Below are 18,330 nucleotides of genomic sequence, written 5' to 3' on the forward strand. Positions count from 1 at the left end.
CTTCCCATGGGATCCCTTTGGCCAAAAACTCAATTAGATATAACCCAATCCCAGTACTTGGAACTTCATTTGGTCACAAGAGATGTCCAGTTTGGGGTCTGTCTCCCCTATTATTTGGCAAATTTGTTGAGATCAACTTCATATATAGATATATTTTAGGAAGCTTTTACTGTATTAGGTTTCTATACAGCCTCTCAGTTGGCCATTAATTTTAGCTATTTGTCCCCACACATCTACCCTTGTGCCCAACTCCCCTCTCCTCCCCTGCCCTCCTTATTTGATCCTCATGTTCAAGTCACCCTGCATCCATCTATAACTATTTATCCTACTTGTCTCATACCTTATCCTTAACCTCTGTGTTTCTAAAGATTATAATTTTGTTGTCATCTACGTAACAGCTAATATGCACATATCAGCAAATTCAAACCCCTAGTAGTCATATATATATATATATATATATATATATATATATATATGATGTTACAATGTTTTTCTCAGTATAACTCTCTGATTTGCTTCTAAGTTGTTCCTAGTAAAGTACAGCTGTACATACCATTTCTGCTCCCCAGGGAGAGTGAGGCCTTCCATGGGGGAATCTTCAGAGTCTGTCATATTCTTTGGGATAGGACCTAGGCCCTCTCCCCTGTGTGTCTAAGCTGAGGGAGTATCCCTCTATGTGAAATGGGCTCCCAACATCCATTCCTATGCTAGGGATAAGTACTGATCTACTACAAGGGGCCCCACAGATTTCCCAGGCCTCCTCAATGGCACCCACATTCATGGGGTCTGGATCAGTTCCATGCTGGTTTCCCAGTGATCAGTCTGGGGGCAAAGAGCTATCCTTTGTTCAGGTCAGCTGTTTCTGTGGGTTTCACCAGCCTGGTCTTGACCGCTTTGCTCATCACTCCTCCTTCTCTGCAACTGGATTCCAGTTCAGTTCATTGTTTAGCTGTGAGTATCATGTTATACATTTTCATTGGTGATGAGCATGTTAAAAGGGAGACCATTGAAGTTTAATATTATGTAACAAAATGGATCTTTCTCTAAACCCTTTTCAGCATTTAAATGAAAGGAAACTAGTCACAAACCAATTTTATTTTATATTTCCTATCAACTCAGTTCTTACCTACCTAGCATATGGGCAGATTGCAGGACATTACACCTTACCATAAATTATAAACTCAATGTATAGAACAGTCTCTAAAAAAAATGGGGTGAGTATCTCACAAACCTGTTGAGACTCTGAAGCTAAGGATCAGAGGCATACACAAGTAAAGAGCATCGGGAAGAAATCAAATTACCAAAACATAGCATAAAATAAGCCTATAAAAAAGTAGCTGTTTGGATTGTGATTGTGGGGGTCAGCTCATACTGTGTTTATACATACTAACTCCTGGATGCAAGCAACAGACAGTGGCACATAAACTGGACTGAGCCTTCGGGAAGTGTATTGCCTTCTTTTGCAAGTCCCAAGGTGAGAGATGGTTAGTGACACAACTCAACATCACTGCCAACCTTCAACTCTGGCATCCATAAAGTATCAATTTTTCTTCGCTAGCTTCTCTCATGTGCACAACAGTTCCAGGTCCCAGAGCAATCACAGTACCAACCAGCAGAGAGGTGTTGATTTCTGTCACTATCTTCATGCCTAAAGTTAGAAAAAGTTCTCAAAAGGAACCCAGAATATGTCTTCTTATATTACAGCATACTCAAATTGTATCTCAGAGCAACCATGGGCAAAAATGAACCAGGTTATGGTGACTGACACATGAATTAAGATTTCCCTATGAAATGTGAGGAGGTTATCTCCCTGCAACCACATCTGTCCATAAACAACAACAAAACAATGGGTTTGTTTTAAATTGTAGGGAAAGGATGGGCTATTCTGTAGATTGTGGATAATGTTTGTTTATGTTTTATGTTCACAAATATGCACTGACATAATAGAAGGAGGTAGAATTTGAGAAGGAAGCAAAATTGATACCTTTCATACTTCATAGCTGAGATGTTTAGAATACTGACATAAACAATGCTAAACTCGAAATTTCTTTGTGGCCCTCTCAGTAATTTTCTGTGTAATGTGTTTTTCTCAATACAGTCTCCCACAATAATTTCTCTAGCCAATAACTCCAACTCTGCGCTTTTCTTTCTCAACAGATATTTGTTATATTTCTCTTCATTTAAAACAAGGTGAGGATTAGTCAGAACACTTTCTATCATATTGAACACATTGTAGGCATATAATTTATTTACTCAACATTTATTTCCTCACTAGTAAGAAAATTTCATGGACTATGAAACTAGCCTTGTTCATTGAAAACCTTAGCTCTGCCACTCACCAGCTGTGCAACCTTTGGCAGAACTTTTCCTCTTTAACATGCAAATGATAACATTCCCTGATTTATAAATTTTATTTGTAAATATCAGGTGCACTTATATGCCAAAAATACTTTTTAAATACCTGGATATTACATTTTAGTGAGTATTGTAGACCTTTGTTTATTAACATACTATTTCTAGCTGGAAGACTGGAGCATTTTCCCAACTATTGAGTTTACCACAATTGGAGCTGTGGATCGATTTTGAAGCTTTGCTTCACTGTGTGACAAAACAATGACAGTTTTAGCAGTTTGATAAAAGAGGGCTTTGTGCTACGAGCTTAGATTTCCTCTCAAGTGCCTGCAGTTCAGAAACAGTGAGAGTTCAGAGCCGAGCTTCAACAAAGCAAGGGAGAATGGGAATTCCAAATGACTTATCTGCAGTTTCTATAGAAAGCATTTTGAGATCCAATTGGCTTCAACCAACTAACCTGTGTTTCTTCAAAGACTGCCAAAGCATCTAATTTTATATTACTATACAAAAGTGAGAGAGTAGCTTCAACTAATATTGTCCTTCGGAGCACATAAAATTGATCAATGGAAGATGTCAACTCCAAAGATATAGTGAACAGCAGCAAAGATAAAATAAAAACATGGCTATCACCAACAATGAGGTAAACACAAATTTAGAAACCATCGAATCTATATTGTTTTTATTTCCCTCTGGGTTTTCATAGCCATCTTTCCTATCAAATATAAGGAAGGGAAGAAGGAAGGGAGGGAGAAAGTGAGGGTGGGAGGAAGAAAGGGGAAATCTAGGACTTTACCATTTTTATGACACTATACAATGTGCTTGAAGTCTCTCCAATACATTTGAAAGCTATTCTGTTTTTCCTTTTTAACCACAACCTTGTCTTTGTAGCTGAAATCTAGGGAGACCCATTAAAAGCACAAATGTTCTCTAGTATGGACTAGCAATTTAAAACAAGTGTGGTTTTTTGAAGCTTCAGTAATAAAATATTTTCTTAAAATAGAAATGAATGCAAAATTAGCAATGTTAATTTTATGAATTCATTATCAATGTTTTTGGAAACAGCTCTGATGTCCTATGTTTTCAGAGATTTGTGTCCTTAGTCTAGGGGAGTTTTCAGGTTTATAAAAGATTTCTTGACTTTTTGTTATTATTGTACTAGTTGAATGCTTTGATTTTGACTTCGGTACTTGGTTTATTATTTCATCCCCTACTATATTGATCTGAGAAAAAAACTAATGTAGCAATTTGAACAGAATTTTTATTTTAACTAATTCCTATAAAATTTATGCTGTTTAAAATTACTAAACATAATCGAGAGAATGAGGTACTAAGCTTGTTCAAAGTTTTATGAAGCTTCTCACCTTATAATATTGATAAATGATGTTCATTTTTCAACTCATGGTTTGACTATAAGAAACCATTAGTTATAAAATTCACTATCAATTTTTATTCCTTTACCAGAAATGATTGTAAAATAGATTATGCCAATATAAATTCATAGCATTGAATTTTGTTTATCAAAAGATCTCAGATTTCCTTAGACATTTTTTTTTAACTTTGTGGCAATCTTGTAAACACAGTAAAAGGAAAAAAAAAAAAAAAACACAGCATTTTCCATGTGCTGCTAGGCAGGCAGGCTACACCCTTTCCCCTCGGCCCCGCCTCTATTCTGTCCCCTCCCCTGTGCCCCAGGCTCCACCCCTACACCTAGGCCCCGCCCCTGTGGGATGTGGCCCCTCCCCTGTGCCCCAGGCTCCACCCCTGTGGAGTCCCGCAAGGCTCACTGGGAAGGCTGCCTCTGAGCAGAGCAAGATGGCGGTGCGGATGATTCAGAAGGTGCAGGCGGTTCATCTTGCGTCGGACGCTTTCCTGGTTTGTCTCAACCACGCCCTGAGCACAGAGAAAGAGGAGGTGATGGGTCTGTGTATAGGGGAGTTGCATGGTGATGCGAGGAGTGACTCCAAATTTACATTCGCCGGAACTGAGGGGCGCGCAGTTGCGGAAACGATGGATACCACCAGAATTGTTCACATCCATTCCGTCATTATCTTGCAACGTTCTGACAAGACAAAGGACCGAGTCGAAATTTCTCCAGAGCAACTGTCTGCAGCCTCAATCGAGGCAGAAAGGTCAGCTGAACAAACAGGCCGTCCCCTGAGAATTGTTGGCTGGTATCATTCCCACCCTCATATCACCGTTTGGCCTTCCCATGTCGATGTCCGTACACAAGCCATGTACCAGATGATGGATCAAGGCTTCGTAGGACTGATTTTTGCTTGTTTCATAGAAGACAAAACCACAAAAACCGGTCGGGTACTCTACACATGCTTCCAAGCTATACAAGACCCAAAGAGCTCAGAATATGAGAGAATTGAAATCCCAATTCATATCGTACCTCATACCACCATTGGGAAAGTATGCCTCACATCAGCAGTAGAGCTGCCGAGGATCCTGTGTCAGGAGGAACAAGATGCTTATAGGAGGATTCACAAACTTACACATCTGGACTCCTTAACCAAGATCCATAATGGCTCGGTATTCACCAAGCATTTATGCAGTCAAATGTCTGCCATCTGTGGACCTCTTCTGCAATGGTTGGAGAACAGACTAGAGCAAAACCAGCAGCATTTGCAGGAGTTGGAACAAGAAAAGGAAGGCCTTATGGAGGAGCTGTCTTCCCTAGAATAAAGCAGGACAAAAACAGGCAGATGAAAATAGTTGGCATACAATTTATAAACTAAATTCATTGTGAAAAAGATAAAATTGGAGGACTCGTATTATATAACTTCAAGACTTCTTATAAAGCTCCAGTAATGAAGATACTATGATATTCGCAGAAGACTAGACATATAAATCAAAGGAACAGAAGAAATCCAGAAATAAACCCACAATTACATGGCTCACTAATTTTGACAAAGCACAAAAGTACAAGGAAGAAAGGGCATTCACTTGGTAAATTGGACTTATACAGGCCAACAAAATTAATTCTAACGGTACCTCAAAAATATTTCATGGATTTAATGTAAGGCAGAAAACCTTTTAGAAAAATATCATATAAGAAAAATCTTCAGGAGACAAGTCTTTAAACTTCAGGCCACGAAAACAGTCAAGAAGAAAACAAAAGTAAATATATTGGACTTCAGCAAAGTTAAAACTATTTTGTAAAGAAAGAAAAAAAGAGAAAGAGAATAAGAAGATAGAAAATTACTTGCAACCCTTGTAGTATCTGATATCTGATAAATATGGAAAAATCAAGTATGATCAAAACTCAAAAATAAGCAATCCGAGGAGGAAATGAAAAGAAATAGACATTTTCACCAAAGAGGAAACATAGATGGCAGTGGATGTTATAAAAATATGTTGAACTTCATAAGTCATTAGGAATGCAAATTAAAACCAGAGTATGGTATGACATATACTTAATAGGATTGCTAGAGAGATAATAGTGAAAATACCAAATACTGTTAAGGATGTAAACTGTATTTCTCATACACAATGACAAGGATGTAAAATACTCTGTAGAAGAATTTGGAAATATTTTTAAGAGTTAAATGTACACTTTACATATGACCAAGCTGTTGCATTGCCTGGGCACAAACACTTTTACAAAAAATTTCGTAGCAGCTTTATTTGACATAGCCTCAAATGAAAAACAGCCCAGATATTCTGCAATTTGTAAGTAGTTAAACAAACCATTCTTACCATAGAATATGACTCTGTTGTGAAAAGGAACTGACTACTAAGATATACAACTTAGATGAGCCTTGGGATATATTATAGCAAATGGAAAAAAAAGGTAATCTCAAAAGTTTACTTGCTATACAGGTGAATTTCTATAGTATTGTTGAAATGTCATAACTATGGAGAGGGAATAACAGATTAATGACTTCTGGGGTTTGGGACTGCATAGACCATAGAATATATATTACTATAACATTATGGAATAAGAGTTCATTTAGGCTGATAAAATAGTTTTTTGTATATTGCTTTTAGTGTTTAGTATATAAAACTATTCCCATGCTAATATTTTTTATAAATTTGTGTACACAGACAGTAATTTGTGTAAAATCTAGTGGCCATGAATGTTATACCATTGTCATAATGTTGGTTTTGAAGTTATACAGTTGTAGGATATCTTACAACTAGGAGAAACAATATAGCATTTGTGGGATTTTTGTGCTATTTTTATAATTTCTGATAAGTCTACAATTACTGTAAAATAAAAATGTATTTAACAAAAAAAAAGGGTGCTAGAATAGAGCATTTCAGTTAATGGTGCCTCCAACATGTTGCAAACTACTTGACTATCATTCTGCTAGTGTTTCTGGTACATGCTGACCCAGGCTTCAGACAGCAAACAGAATTCATTACCTTTGCTTCGGTTCCACCAAAACAATTCATAGCATGGATCATTGTTGAGAATAACCACCGTGAGCATATCCAGGCAAGCAGCAGTTTATCCTGGCAGAGAGTGAAAGTGAGATGCCATAAAATCTAAGAAGACTCCCACTTCAGACACACAAAAGTATGAAATTGTATATGGTAAAAGAATGTTTTCTGTAGAGTATTCAGTCTATCATATCACTCAGTATTCTTTCTAAACTATGGAATAGGAGCCTCACATCACATAATATTGTCTACCACATACAACAGTTGTGGTATGACTTTAGTAACAAAATTTGCCTGGGTTTGCATATAAATTACTCTGGAAACAAGCAAGCCTAGGGAACCCACATATTTGGTGTTATTTCTTGTTCTTTCTTTCTGGGTCCCGTGGTGCAGATAAGAACTGTAAGTGTGGTGTGACCCTTTGAGGATCGTTTGTACTGAAACTCCAAGAGATCCGAAAGAATCAAACCATGCAACTGGCGTTGTGGGAGGGGACAGCCATCATTGTAGCAGCTCTGGATGAGACATCTGTGTTGGAATCCTGGTTTAGCAAAGCACATGTGTGTTCTTTCTTGTGTGTATGCTCTGGGTACTTCAGAGAATTTCATGACTTACATGCTTAGATATGAGTTTTAACTGGCCTGACTACACTATTCATTCATAATTATTATTGTAGATGCATGTTTGTATTCTAATGAGGGAGAAAAAGAAAGAGGGGCTTTGGGTGGGTGGGAAAGTGTGAAGGATCTGGGAGGACATTGGGAGGGGAAAGTGTAATACTGCAGTCAGAATATATTATATGAAAATACCTGTTTTCAATTAAAAATAATTTTAAAAGATGGCTCAGTGGGTTAAAGGTGCTTGCTTCCAAACCTGAAATCCTGAGTTCAATCGCTGAGGCTCACATGATAAATATAAAGAATCAAACACCACAAGTTGTCCTCTGACTTTGCAGAAAGCAAAGTTAAGGTTAAAAAAAAAAGAGGGAAAGGAAAGCAAATATTGGTGTTTTAGACACATTGGGGCAGCTTGTCAGTAAACCTAGAAATGACACTTTTTGACATAGGACTTTAATTTCCTTTTTTTGTTGTGTGGAAACTCTTTACAGTCTTTTTCCAACACTTCTCCCACCTTTTAATCTAACCCATTTATTGTATCTGCCACCAGAAACCAGCTCCTACCCACCGTAACAGAGTCCTGTACTCTGCTTCCCTCTTACATCTCCCAAGAAAATGTATTCATCTGAATTGCAGAGAAGATGCACCTTAAGGCTGACATTCAAACACCTGCAAACTTGTGGGAGAGTTTGATATGCTGCTAGGCTTCACTTACTGCTTAAGAGTCCTCGGGCAAGGGAAGAATTTAAGTGAAAATGTTGACAGTAGTTCATTATTTTTCCAAATTCTTTCAGAGCAAGCATGATCATATTCCCTGGGAACCTTAACTGGGTTTGACACAATTCAGTAAAGAATGATTTCTATATGAAGTTCTAAAGGAAGAACTGAAATGCATTACAGCGGGCAAAGGCTGAGGCAAGAGACGGTTTTGTGTATCAGCTTCTGCTTGTGACAGGATTATAGCTGTCTTTAGGGAAAGTAGAGTGACAGGCCAGTTCCTTGGCCAGGTCCAATTCAATGGGGGAAGTCTTTGTCTGTCTGTCAGCATCTGATACTCTCTCAACATAATATAAAGTGTGTGATTCCTTACTGGAACTGGGTATTGAGATAGGGCCAAGATGGATGCTTGGGCACCTACATTGGCTTCATACTGCTCTATGACACATGGAAGACACTGATGAAGTAAATTCCCTAAATTTTGTTCTCCTCCTCTAATACAGAACAGCCTGTTTTCTCATTTCTCCTGGACTCTTTTTAATGATCAGTCCAAAAATAACATAGTTTTTGGATCTTATTATTCAAATACTTTCCTTGGAAATATTTTTTGATAATTCCTTGTCCTTTTCTTTGAACTTGAATTTTGTATTCTTTGATTACAAAATACAATATGGAAATAGATATGGAAATAGTGATTTATGTAGAAATCATTATGTTTATACAGTAATATAAAAATAGCTCACTATATTATCTGAGAAAGCTATACCGAGTTTTACATATAAAGATAGACATAATTGAGGTCTTAAAATAATAAATATCCATTATAGGTTTAAAGAGAAATCTGGCACTAGGGAAATGTCCATAGATCTACAAGGTTGATCCCAACTAACAATCTAAGCAATAGCCGAGAGGCTACCTTAAAAGCCCTTCTCTGATAATGAAATTGATGACTACCTTATGTGCCATTCCTAGAGCCTTCTTCCAGTAGCTGATGGACGCAGAAGCAGACACGCACAGCTAAACACTGAGCTGAACTCCTGGAATCTAGTTGCAGAGAGGGAGGAGTGATGAGCAAAGGGATCAAGACCAGGGTGGAGAAACCCACAGAAATAGCTGACCTGAACAAGGGGTTGCTCCTGGACCCCAGGCTGATTGCTGGGAAATCAGCATAGGACTGTTCCAGACTCCCTAAATAAGGATGTCCGTTTAGAGATCTGGTTAATCTATGGGTCCTCTGGTAGTGGATCAGTATTTATCCCTAGTACAAGAATGGACTTTGTGAGCCCATTCCACATAGAGGGATACTCTCTTAGCCTAGACACACTTGGGAGGGTGTCTAGGCCCTGCTCCAAATGATATGATGGACTTTGAAGATTCCCCCATGGAGGACCTCACCCTCCCTGGGGAGCAGAAAGGGGATGGGATAGGGAGTCGTTGCAAGGAAGGGGAGGAGAGGAGGGAGCGGGAACTGGGATTGACATGTAAAAGAAGCTTGTTTCTAATTTAAATTTTAAAAAGAAAATAAAGAGAATGGAGGTTGTCCTAACAACAGTGGTCGGATTTTCTTCAAGTTACACCCCAAAATATTAACCTTTATGACACTTCACTGTTTTGTCTACATTGTATTTCAGCCAATGGCCATTTTGTATACTTTTGCTTCTCCATTTATCCCTGAGATTTAGTTTGTGTTTGAAAGTGTTTTCAATCCAGTACTGGATGCTAAACTAATACTATAGGGTCAGTTTTCATAAGAACAAACTATTTTAAAGAGAGTTTTGTAAAATAACTCAGATTTATACCATATTGAGAGCATAAACCCAGGACAGGGTTTCTCAGCCTTCCTAGTGCTGTGGCCCTTTAATATGGTTCCTCATCTTTTGGTGACCTCCAACCATAAAATTATTTCATTGGTACTTCAAATCTGTAATCTTGCTTCTGTTATGAATAGATATGTAATATAACAGACATATAAATATCTATTATGCAGGATATCTGATATGCATACCTCAAACCATCATGACCCACAAGTTGAGAACCAATGACATGGGAGAAGGTAAAATTTCTGCCAGAAATTTAGCATCTTTGAATCTATCTTTCCAACCTCTTTTCTATGAGAGTCCTTTATTTATAAACAAGGCACAATTTGTGTAATGTCTCATAACTTGTATTTTTCAGCTAATACTCCCTTGTTTCTAGCTATTTTTCAAGTTTCAAGCTATTTAAGACAAGGTCAATACTATTATTTTATAAATCACCACAATTAATTTACTGTTAGGTAATTTCTGATATTATAGTTCCTATAAGTGTCTTCATATTAAGTTGTATATCAGCACTTCTTTATCAGTGATTCCTAGAATAAGGATGAACCCTCCATCTTCCACAGATTTTGATATGTTCTGTTATTTTGGGTCCCTGGAGCATGTTTCTCTTCTGCACTTCCAATTATCCAATTCCTTGTATGCTGACCTTTGCTATTAATATTTCGCCAGAATTTTAAGTGAATATATCCTTTGTTTGCTTGTTTTTTTAAGACAGGGTTTCTCCCTATTGCTTTGGATCCTTTCCTGGAACTTGCTCTGTAGACCAGGCTAGCCTGGAACTCACAGAGATCTGCCTGCCTCTGCCTCCCAAATGCTGGAATTAAAGGCATGTGCTACCAATGCCTGGCTTATATCCTTGTTATTTTAATTGTCAGTTTTGTATTATAAAGAAGGACTTGATCAGGCTATCTTTCTGTTTTAGAAGAGATTTTAAGTTTCTATCCAATAGTAGTGATTTTTTTTAATTCCAGTGTGCTAAAATTTTGTTCTCACAAGCTAAATGACTTTGCATATAAAATTAAGCAATCTGTTAACTGCTAGTGAGATAACGTGTATTTTCCATTCCCTGGTAAATAGATTCAAAAGAAAATAATAATTACACCAGTACTGTACTGGTACTGTAATGTTAGACTAGCAGAAAAGACCAGATCAGAAAAAGTCTGTGTAGGGCAAATGGCTTAGGTATGAGAGCCCCATCTCAGTTTCATTATATTTTTATTGAAAGTATTTTTTCATACCATATTCCCTTATCTCCTCACAGATCATACCAACCTCTCCACCCATCCAACTCTGTGCCCTTCTCTCTCTCTTCCTCTTTCTCTCTCTCTCTCTCTCTCTCTCTCTCTCTCTCTCTCTCTCTCTCTATCTCTCTCTCTGTCTCTCTCTCTCAAACAGGCAAGTAAAAATGACAAACAAAATGAACAAACTAATAAAGCAAAAATATACACACCCAAAGACACACAAAAGCACACCCACAAAACCCAGTTAGTGGTGATTAAGAAGAGACCAGGATCATTGGTGTGAAATCTCTCAGGAAGTGTTTCCTCAGGGTCAGTGCTCATAAACCCTGTTCCAGAGATGTCTTAGGTTGCATCTCATTATGGCCAGAATTTGGTCATGTGTAAGAATCTCTCCTATGATCCTGGTTTTGAGGGATGAGGGGGTCATAGAGAACAGCTGAGGGTTGGCACTGTGAGCAGCCAGAAGCTGCCACTGTTTTAGGTGCAGCTTCAGTAGTAGTTGAAGATCCAGGATCAGATCGGCCATTCAGAGAAGCTGAGGCTCAACACCATGAAGAGTGCCCAAGAGAGAGTCTGACTATTGGCAGAAGTGCAGCCCAGCTGCAGTAGGAGACTCCAGAATTTTGCAGATACCAGGAAACCTGACCTCAGCCTGAGACTCACTGTGTGCTGTGGCAAGCCCTTTAGAGTCAAGAAGATTGTGAATGGATCACAGACATTGGACACTCAGTTGTATGCACTGTTAGAGTTCATTTTACTTTATTCAGATTGTGATTATGCCCTGGTTCTTCCCTTTTGGAATAAAGAAGTATTTAACTTACTTTGATTTCACAGGAACCTGTAGTCAAGACTGAAGTTTTAAAGAGACTTTGAGGGTTTTTTTTAAAAACAGAATTTAAACTGATTTTTAAAGAGATTGAATTTTTAAAATATTCAAATTTAGCCCGGCGTTGGTGGCGCATGCCTTTAATCCCAGCACTCTGGAGGCAGAGGCAGGCAGATCTCTGTGAGTTCGAAGCCAGCCTGGTTTCCAGAGCAAGTGCCAGGATAGGCTCCAAAGCCACACAGAGAAACCCTGTCTCAGACAAAACAAAACAAAACAAACAATCAAAATATTCAAATTTGTAACAGCTGGGAGTTTTAGCCAGGCATTTGTGGCTCACACCTTTAATCCCAGCACTCGGGAGGCAGAGGCAAGTGAATCTCTGTGAGTTCGAGGCCAGCCTGATCTACAGAGCAAGTTCCAGGACAACCTCTAAAGCAATACAGAGAAACCCTGTCTCAAAAAATAAGTGGGAGTTTTAAGGCTTTAATTGTTTTATATTGTGATATTTATTATTACAAGATTTGGGGGATAAATGCAAAAGGAAAAGTTGTTGTCAATTAATGTTGTATTGGTGTGTTAAGTTAATAAGGGGTCAAGTGTCCTGGCTAGTTTTTATGTCAACTTAACACAAGCCAGAGTCATCTGAAAGGAGGGTACCTCAATTAAGAAAATGCCTCCATAAGATCCAGCTATGGGACAATTTCTATTAGTGATTGATGTGAGAGGGTTTAGCTCTTTGTGACTGGGGGACACCTCTGGGTTGGAAGTCCTGGGTTCTATAGGAAAGCAGGCTGAGCAAACCCTGAGGATAAAAACAGTAAGCAGCACTCCTTTATGGCCTCTTCAATGCTTCCTGCCTCTGGGTCCCTGCCCTGTTTGAGTTCCTGTCCTGACTTCCTTTGATGATGAACAGTGACGTGCAAGTGTAAGCCAAATAAACCCTTTCCTCCCTAGATTGCTTCTAGTCATGGTTTCATCATAGAAATAGTCACCCTGAGTAAGACAGAAAGCAAGGCTTATTTCTTCCCACTTTGTAAGGGTAGAATTGAGAGGGCAGATGTCTTTTTAAATTCACCTAGCTGGAGAGTAAGACCACAGTTACTGTCTTCACAATTCAAAGCCAAAATGTTTTCTTTTACAACCTTAGAATTAATTAGATTTTCTACTTCAAAGCTAAAGAAGCATTTAAAATGATTGAGTGAATTTGATAAAATAATTCAGTAAGATATTGAAGCTAGGTGAATTTAAATAATTAAGCAGACAAACCCTGTTTCTTTATCAGTATTTGATATATGGAGTCAATTATGCCACATTTACAGTGATCTAAATATACACCTAGCAGAACAAGTAAATTATTGATTAGAGTGTCACCTACAGTAAAGGTCAAAAAATGATGGGGGGGGGACTTATCCTTGATATCAGACTCAAGACATTTGCTGTATAATGTTTATGGTGTCCTAAGCTTTCAGTGTTATGCTATTACATATAGTTACTTTAAAAGTCACTAACATTTTGAATGTATGCAATCACTTAGCAACATTGCCAGCACTATTATCCATGATTTGTATTTTTTCTTTTAGTATAGTACAAGATGCTAAGAGTGTAGAACGTGGCTGTTGTCAACAGTTGTTCCCTGCACACTTTGGGAAGATATCATTAAAGTTAGATTTACACCGCAAAATGGGGCTTGTATACATAGCTAATCAGTTTGACAGCTTACATAGACTTTGTTGGGAGAGAATGCTATTCAGTAACTACATTTGATCTTAGCCTTCCCGGAAGGAGCTCTCCACTCACTGTGGTTCTGTAAATATTTCATGAGCCAACATAAAGTAATATGCTAATGACAGGCTTCTACCCAGTGAGCAGGTGTGGTGCAAGTAGTGTGTGTTCGTCTCGGGTACACCTGTTATATGGGGTCAGGCATGCCCTTCTGAGTTTGCTTTCTCTTTCTTCCCCCGTTAGTTTCACCTGAAGCAAAAATGGTGAGTGAGAGCCATCACGAGCGCCTGGCTGCCCCGCCAGTCACCACTGCTGCAACTGTTATCCCACATAATGCCACCGAGCCAGCCAGTCCTGGGGAAGGAAAGGAAGATGCCTTTTCAAAGCTGAAGGAGAAGTTTATGAATGAGCTGCATAAAATTCCATGTGAGTATCCTGTTTTCACTTGAATAAACAGAAAAGATTGAACAATCATTAGAATCAGTGGAACATCAGCAGGACTCAATGCGCTGTTTGTTCTTCATGGTGGTGTCATACGGTAGCACTCCAATGAGAAATGAAGTGATTTTGGAAATGGAATATGTTTTTTTTCTTTAACTGTGTTTTATAAATAATAGCATGGTTTATAACAAAATTTTGTGTGTTGTATTTAAGGTAGGTCCTTCATTTTCTGTCTCTCTGAGATAATAATGTCTGTATGTTGTGTCATATGGAGTTTAGATTTGTATCGATGGAATTGTTATGTAGGAAAGATTACAAGAGCTGATACATTTCCACTATTACAAGTTTGATTTTCTTTGCTTCATTAATATTTTTAAACTTGTTTTTCTTTCATTAATTTGTCAATATTCCAAACACTTTTGCCTACTTTTAATTTTTCATTTGTGAGTGAGGAACACAAAGCCTATAGATAAGCTTTAATTAAAGTAAACATTGCACAAATCTAATCAGTAGCATTTAGTTTTCAAAATTTTATTTGCATATTTACAAATATGTTTACTGTGTATAATACAGTAATTTGAATAAATACTATGAATTGACTAAGTCTTCCTAGCATATGTGCACTGCCTCACATGGAACCATTTTTTCTGAAAACATCCAACATTCATTGGTCTTAATCTAACTCAAGATGACTACAACCCATGTTGTGCACTAAATCTCTTGAACTTACTTTCCCATCCAAATCAAAGTATGCATCCTTTGACCATCTCACTGACTTGTTCATCAACATCCTAGCCCCAGGTCCTTTGACCTCCACATGTGCTCTGTGGCACATGTGAGCATGTACACACACAATATGTTCACAAGCACAGTAGTAATAATAACTAAAATAAAAATGAAGGTTACTATGGAGTATATTCTTAGTATTGTAAATGAGATGGTTTTCTTGGCTTATCTTTGAGATAGTTCATATAAATATTGCTGATCTTTGGATATTAATGTTGTATTCATTTAGCTTTACTGAGTTCATTAATTACTTCTAAAAGTTCTGTAATGGCATTTTTAGGTCTCCCTATATGATCATGTCATGTGCATACAAGGAAAATCTTTCTTCCTGCCCACTTTGAATGGCTTTCATTTGTTTTTCTTGCCCTATTATTCTGGTTAAGACCTGCCATACTAAGCCACATGAGAGTGTAAGGATGTCCTGGCTTTCTACATTTTAAAGGGGATATTTTTAAGTATTAACTCTGAGGCTGTCTTGTGTGCTCATTATCATATTGAAGTATAATTCTTCTATACCTAATTGGTTGACCATTTCTTATCCTGAAAGAATATTTGATTGTTTTTTAATTATTTTTCTTTTGAAATGACCATATAGCTTTATGCTTTATCCTATTAATGTGATCAATCATATTTAATCAATTACAAAGATTGAACTATCCTTGCCTCCCCGAAATTAATCCCAAACCATCATGGTGATTAGTCTTTTTTACATGCTACTTAACTCGGTTGTTCAGGAGAAGCCCTGAACACAGTTCCTATGGCCAGGAGTATTGATTGGCATATAGTGGTTTATTGTGGGTTTTTTGTTTGATTGGTTGCTTTGGACTTGGTTTTGGGTTTTGTTTTGTGGGTTTTGTTGGTGGTGGTGGTGTTTTTTTTTTTTTTTTGATTGTTTGTCTGGGGGGTTAGTTGGTTGGTTTTGGTTTTTCTTTTTATTTCTTTTATTATACGCTCCCTGGCTGTCATACCAGTGATGCTGGTCCCTTAAAATTGGTTCAGTAGTATTCCCTAACAAGACCAGCAGAAGTGAATCTGTGTAGCAGAAGACACAATATTTTATAGGGATCTGAGGATAACTTGGATGCGCCCAATGAAGTAATGTGTCTTTTAAGAAGAGAAGATAAGCTATTGGAATATTCCAGATGGAAGATAACATTTATAAAAATGTATCTGTAATATATTCTCATGCCTCAAAGATTTTAAATGTGTTGCTTTGTCCATACCATTCACAAATTCAAGTTCCTCTGAAGCATGCTCTAGCAGGGTTGTTGGTGATGGCCATTCTCCACAGGAAGCCCCATAAGGGAAGAGCTGGACATGGAGAGATGGTCCAGTAGCTCCAGCCCTTCAGTCAGAAAGCCAAGATCTCAGGTCTTTTTTTTTTTTTTTTTTTTTTTTTGCTCTACTGCTCAGCTAATGGACTGATACAAAATTGAAAGTGCTATAAACCCTGGCTTAACGAATATTTTATCCAAATAGTTGCCGTAAGAGAAATGTGTCATACTAAAGCAGAGAAAACAGTGGAAGAAACAGTGAGACACATTTCCTGCCTCGTGTCCAACCATCTCCTCTAGAAGAGTAAATAGTATGAGACACATAGCAAGCCTGATAACTGTATAATTGAAATGTGCTCCCAGTCAGCATCATGACTCATTCCTCATCTCTTTTTATGTTCATACAATGTCGTCTTCCTATTTCGAATTAACCCAACCACAGTAATTACAATTGCAAGCCCCTTCTACTCATCCATTTGTCACCATTGCTCTTCTCCCTACCTCTTGTCCTTTTACTCACTATATTATTTAGCACCGTCTACAATAACAAGTATTCCTTATAACTTGGTTTTTAGTTATTCTGGATCCCTCCAAAATACTAAAAGTTCTATGAGGGCAGGAAGTTATATATGTTTTATGAATAGTTATGTCATTCATGGTGACTGGTACATAGAAGGCTCTCCACATATATTTGATGAATGAATAAATGTCAATTCAACTTATATCCTACACATTCCCTCCTAGACTTTGTAGCCTTAAGATGCTAGCAAATTAAAGCACAGATTTTATAGTGCAAGTGTTAAAACTTCATTTCAGTTCTTACCAATGTCATTCACTTTTAAAAGGCAGAATATTTCCATCTTACAATGTCCCCTGCTTCTTTTTCACAAAGACTCGGGTATTACATTTTTTTTTTCTACTCTGTGTTCATCAGTAGAAAAATAATCAACTGGAAAATTACATATGATATCCCTTGTTTGGGATTTCACTTTGCTTGGCTAGCTTTAACTTACTCCTCCCCAAGACATTCCCATCTATATCCCTTTATTAGGTACTAGAAATGAGACTGGATAGTGGTGTTTTCCTCTGAAGAGGCTTGCTTTCAACCTGCGCGTAAGACTAGAAACTAAACAATCCACTAAAACTTGGGCAGTATTGTGTTGCTCCTGTTGTCCTTGATATTGTAAGATGAAACAAGTAAATATCTAAAATATTTTAAAAGTAAATAGGTTTTAGAAAATGCTGTTGTAATACAGGCATGCAGTTCTATTAAAAATACCTAGTAGTAAATGTTCTACATTTTCATTTTAATTCATCAAAGTTTTTGTTGCCTATGTAATTGAAATTTCTAATGGGATTTTTTTTCAGATAGGAAGCAACAATGAGCAAAATAAAATAGGTCCGTAAATTCAAATTCCTTTGGGGCATATGCTACATAAAGGTTATCACTTTTGACTTGACATAACACAATAAGATGCTAATGACAAGTAACAAATTAGAATATTAATCGATTTTGGTCTCTGAACTAAATCTTGGCTATCTGGCAGATGTGGTTTTTGCAAAATTGATAGCAAACAGCTTTAGTCTGTCACTTGAAATTCCCACTTGTAAGAAGAGAGGTGTCACAATGGCAGGGAGTGTGCATGTCATTAGTTAGGTAATCTACACAGTCCAGTGTGGAGCATATTCAAACCAAATTGGCCGATGATATCACCATAACATCGTGGGGCTTACTTTTTTAAAAAATAGAGAACAAGAGAGGAAAAGGAAATGGTAAATGCTCTGAGCGTTTTTATCTTTCAATTCATTCTGCACACTGTTATCTAAATGAAGCAGACAAGGATTTCCAGAACGAGTCTTTGTTTGGCAACTTTGATTTTTAATATGACTAAGGCCATGGTTGGTTTGTAAAGCATGAACTCATGTCATCCAAATAGCTACGATTAAGGTTTTGATATTTATGAGCTCCTTGAAGTAGAGTGCACCTTTCCTCATGTACAGCAAAAATACCAAATCCTCACTCTCAGTCCAAAGGACTAAGGATAGTTGTGTTATTGATGCAGAAATGTTTGGTCATAAGCACTTTGATACAGGAATAAACACAATTTATCGCATAGGCTGCATTAACCCAAATCCTGTATCTAC

The 18,330-nt window shown here is 37.6% G+C and overlaps 2 protein-coding genes across 3 annotated transcripts in view; both read left to right on the plus strand.

Moving 5' to 3' along the window:
- The first annotated feature begins 4,164 nt into the window (after positions 1-4,164).
- On the plus strand, positions 4,165-5,040 carry LOC100753541 (lys-63-specific deubiquitinase BRCC36). The gene has a single exon (XM_027392456.1). It carries the CDS (start codon positions 4,165-4,167, stop codon positions 5,038-5,040), a length of 876 nt encoding a protein of 291 aa, XP_027248257.1.
- An 8,904-nt stretch (positions 5,041-13,944) lies between these two features.
- Syt1 (synaptotagmin 1) overlaps positions 13,945-18,330 on the plus strand; it is a 199,876-nt gene continuing 195,490 nt past the window's right edge. For both annotated transcript variants that reach the window (XM_035451860.1, XM_035451861.1), the window contains exon 1: positions 13,945-14,110. In XM_035451860.1, the coding sequence (XP_035307751.1) occupies positions 13,945-14,110 (166 nt within the window). The remainder of the gene's footprint in view (positions 14,111-18,330) is intronic.

Source organism: Cricetulus griseus (assembly GCF_003668045.3).
Source record: "Cricetulus griseus strain 17A/GY chromosome 1 unlocalized genomic scaffold, alternate assembly CriGri-PICRH-1.0 chr1_0, whole genome shotgun sequence".
Lineage (NCBI taxonomy): Eukaryota > Metazoa > Chordata > Mammalia > Rodentia > Cricetidae > Cricetulus > Cricetulus griseus.

Bases quoted from the DNA above. Each gene is read 5' to 3' on its own strand.
- LOC100753541 (XM_027392456.1), top strand. From the start codon at position 4,165: ATGGCGGTGCGGATGATTCAGAAGGTGCAGGCGGTTCATCTTGCGTCG.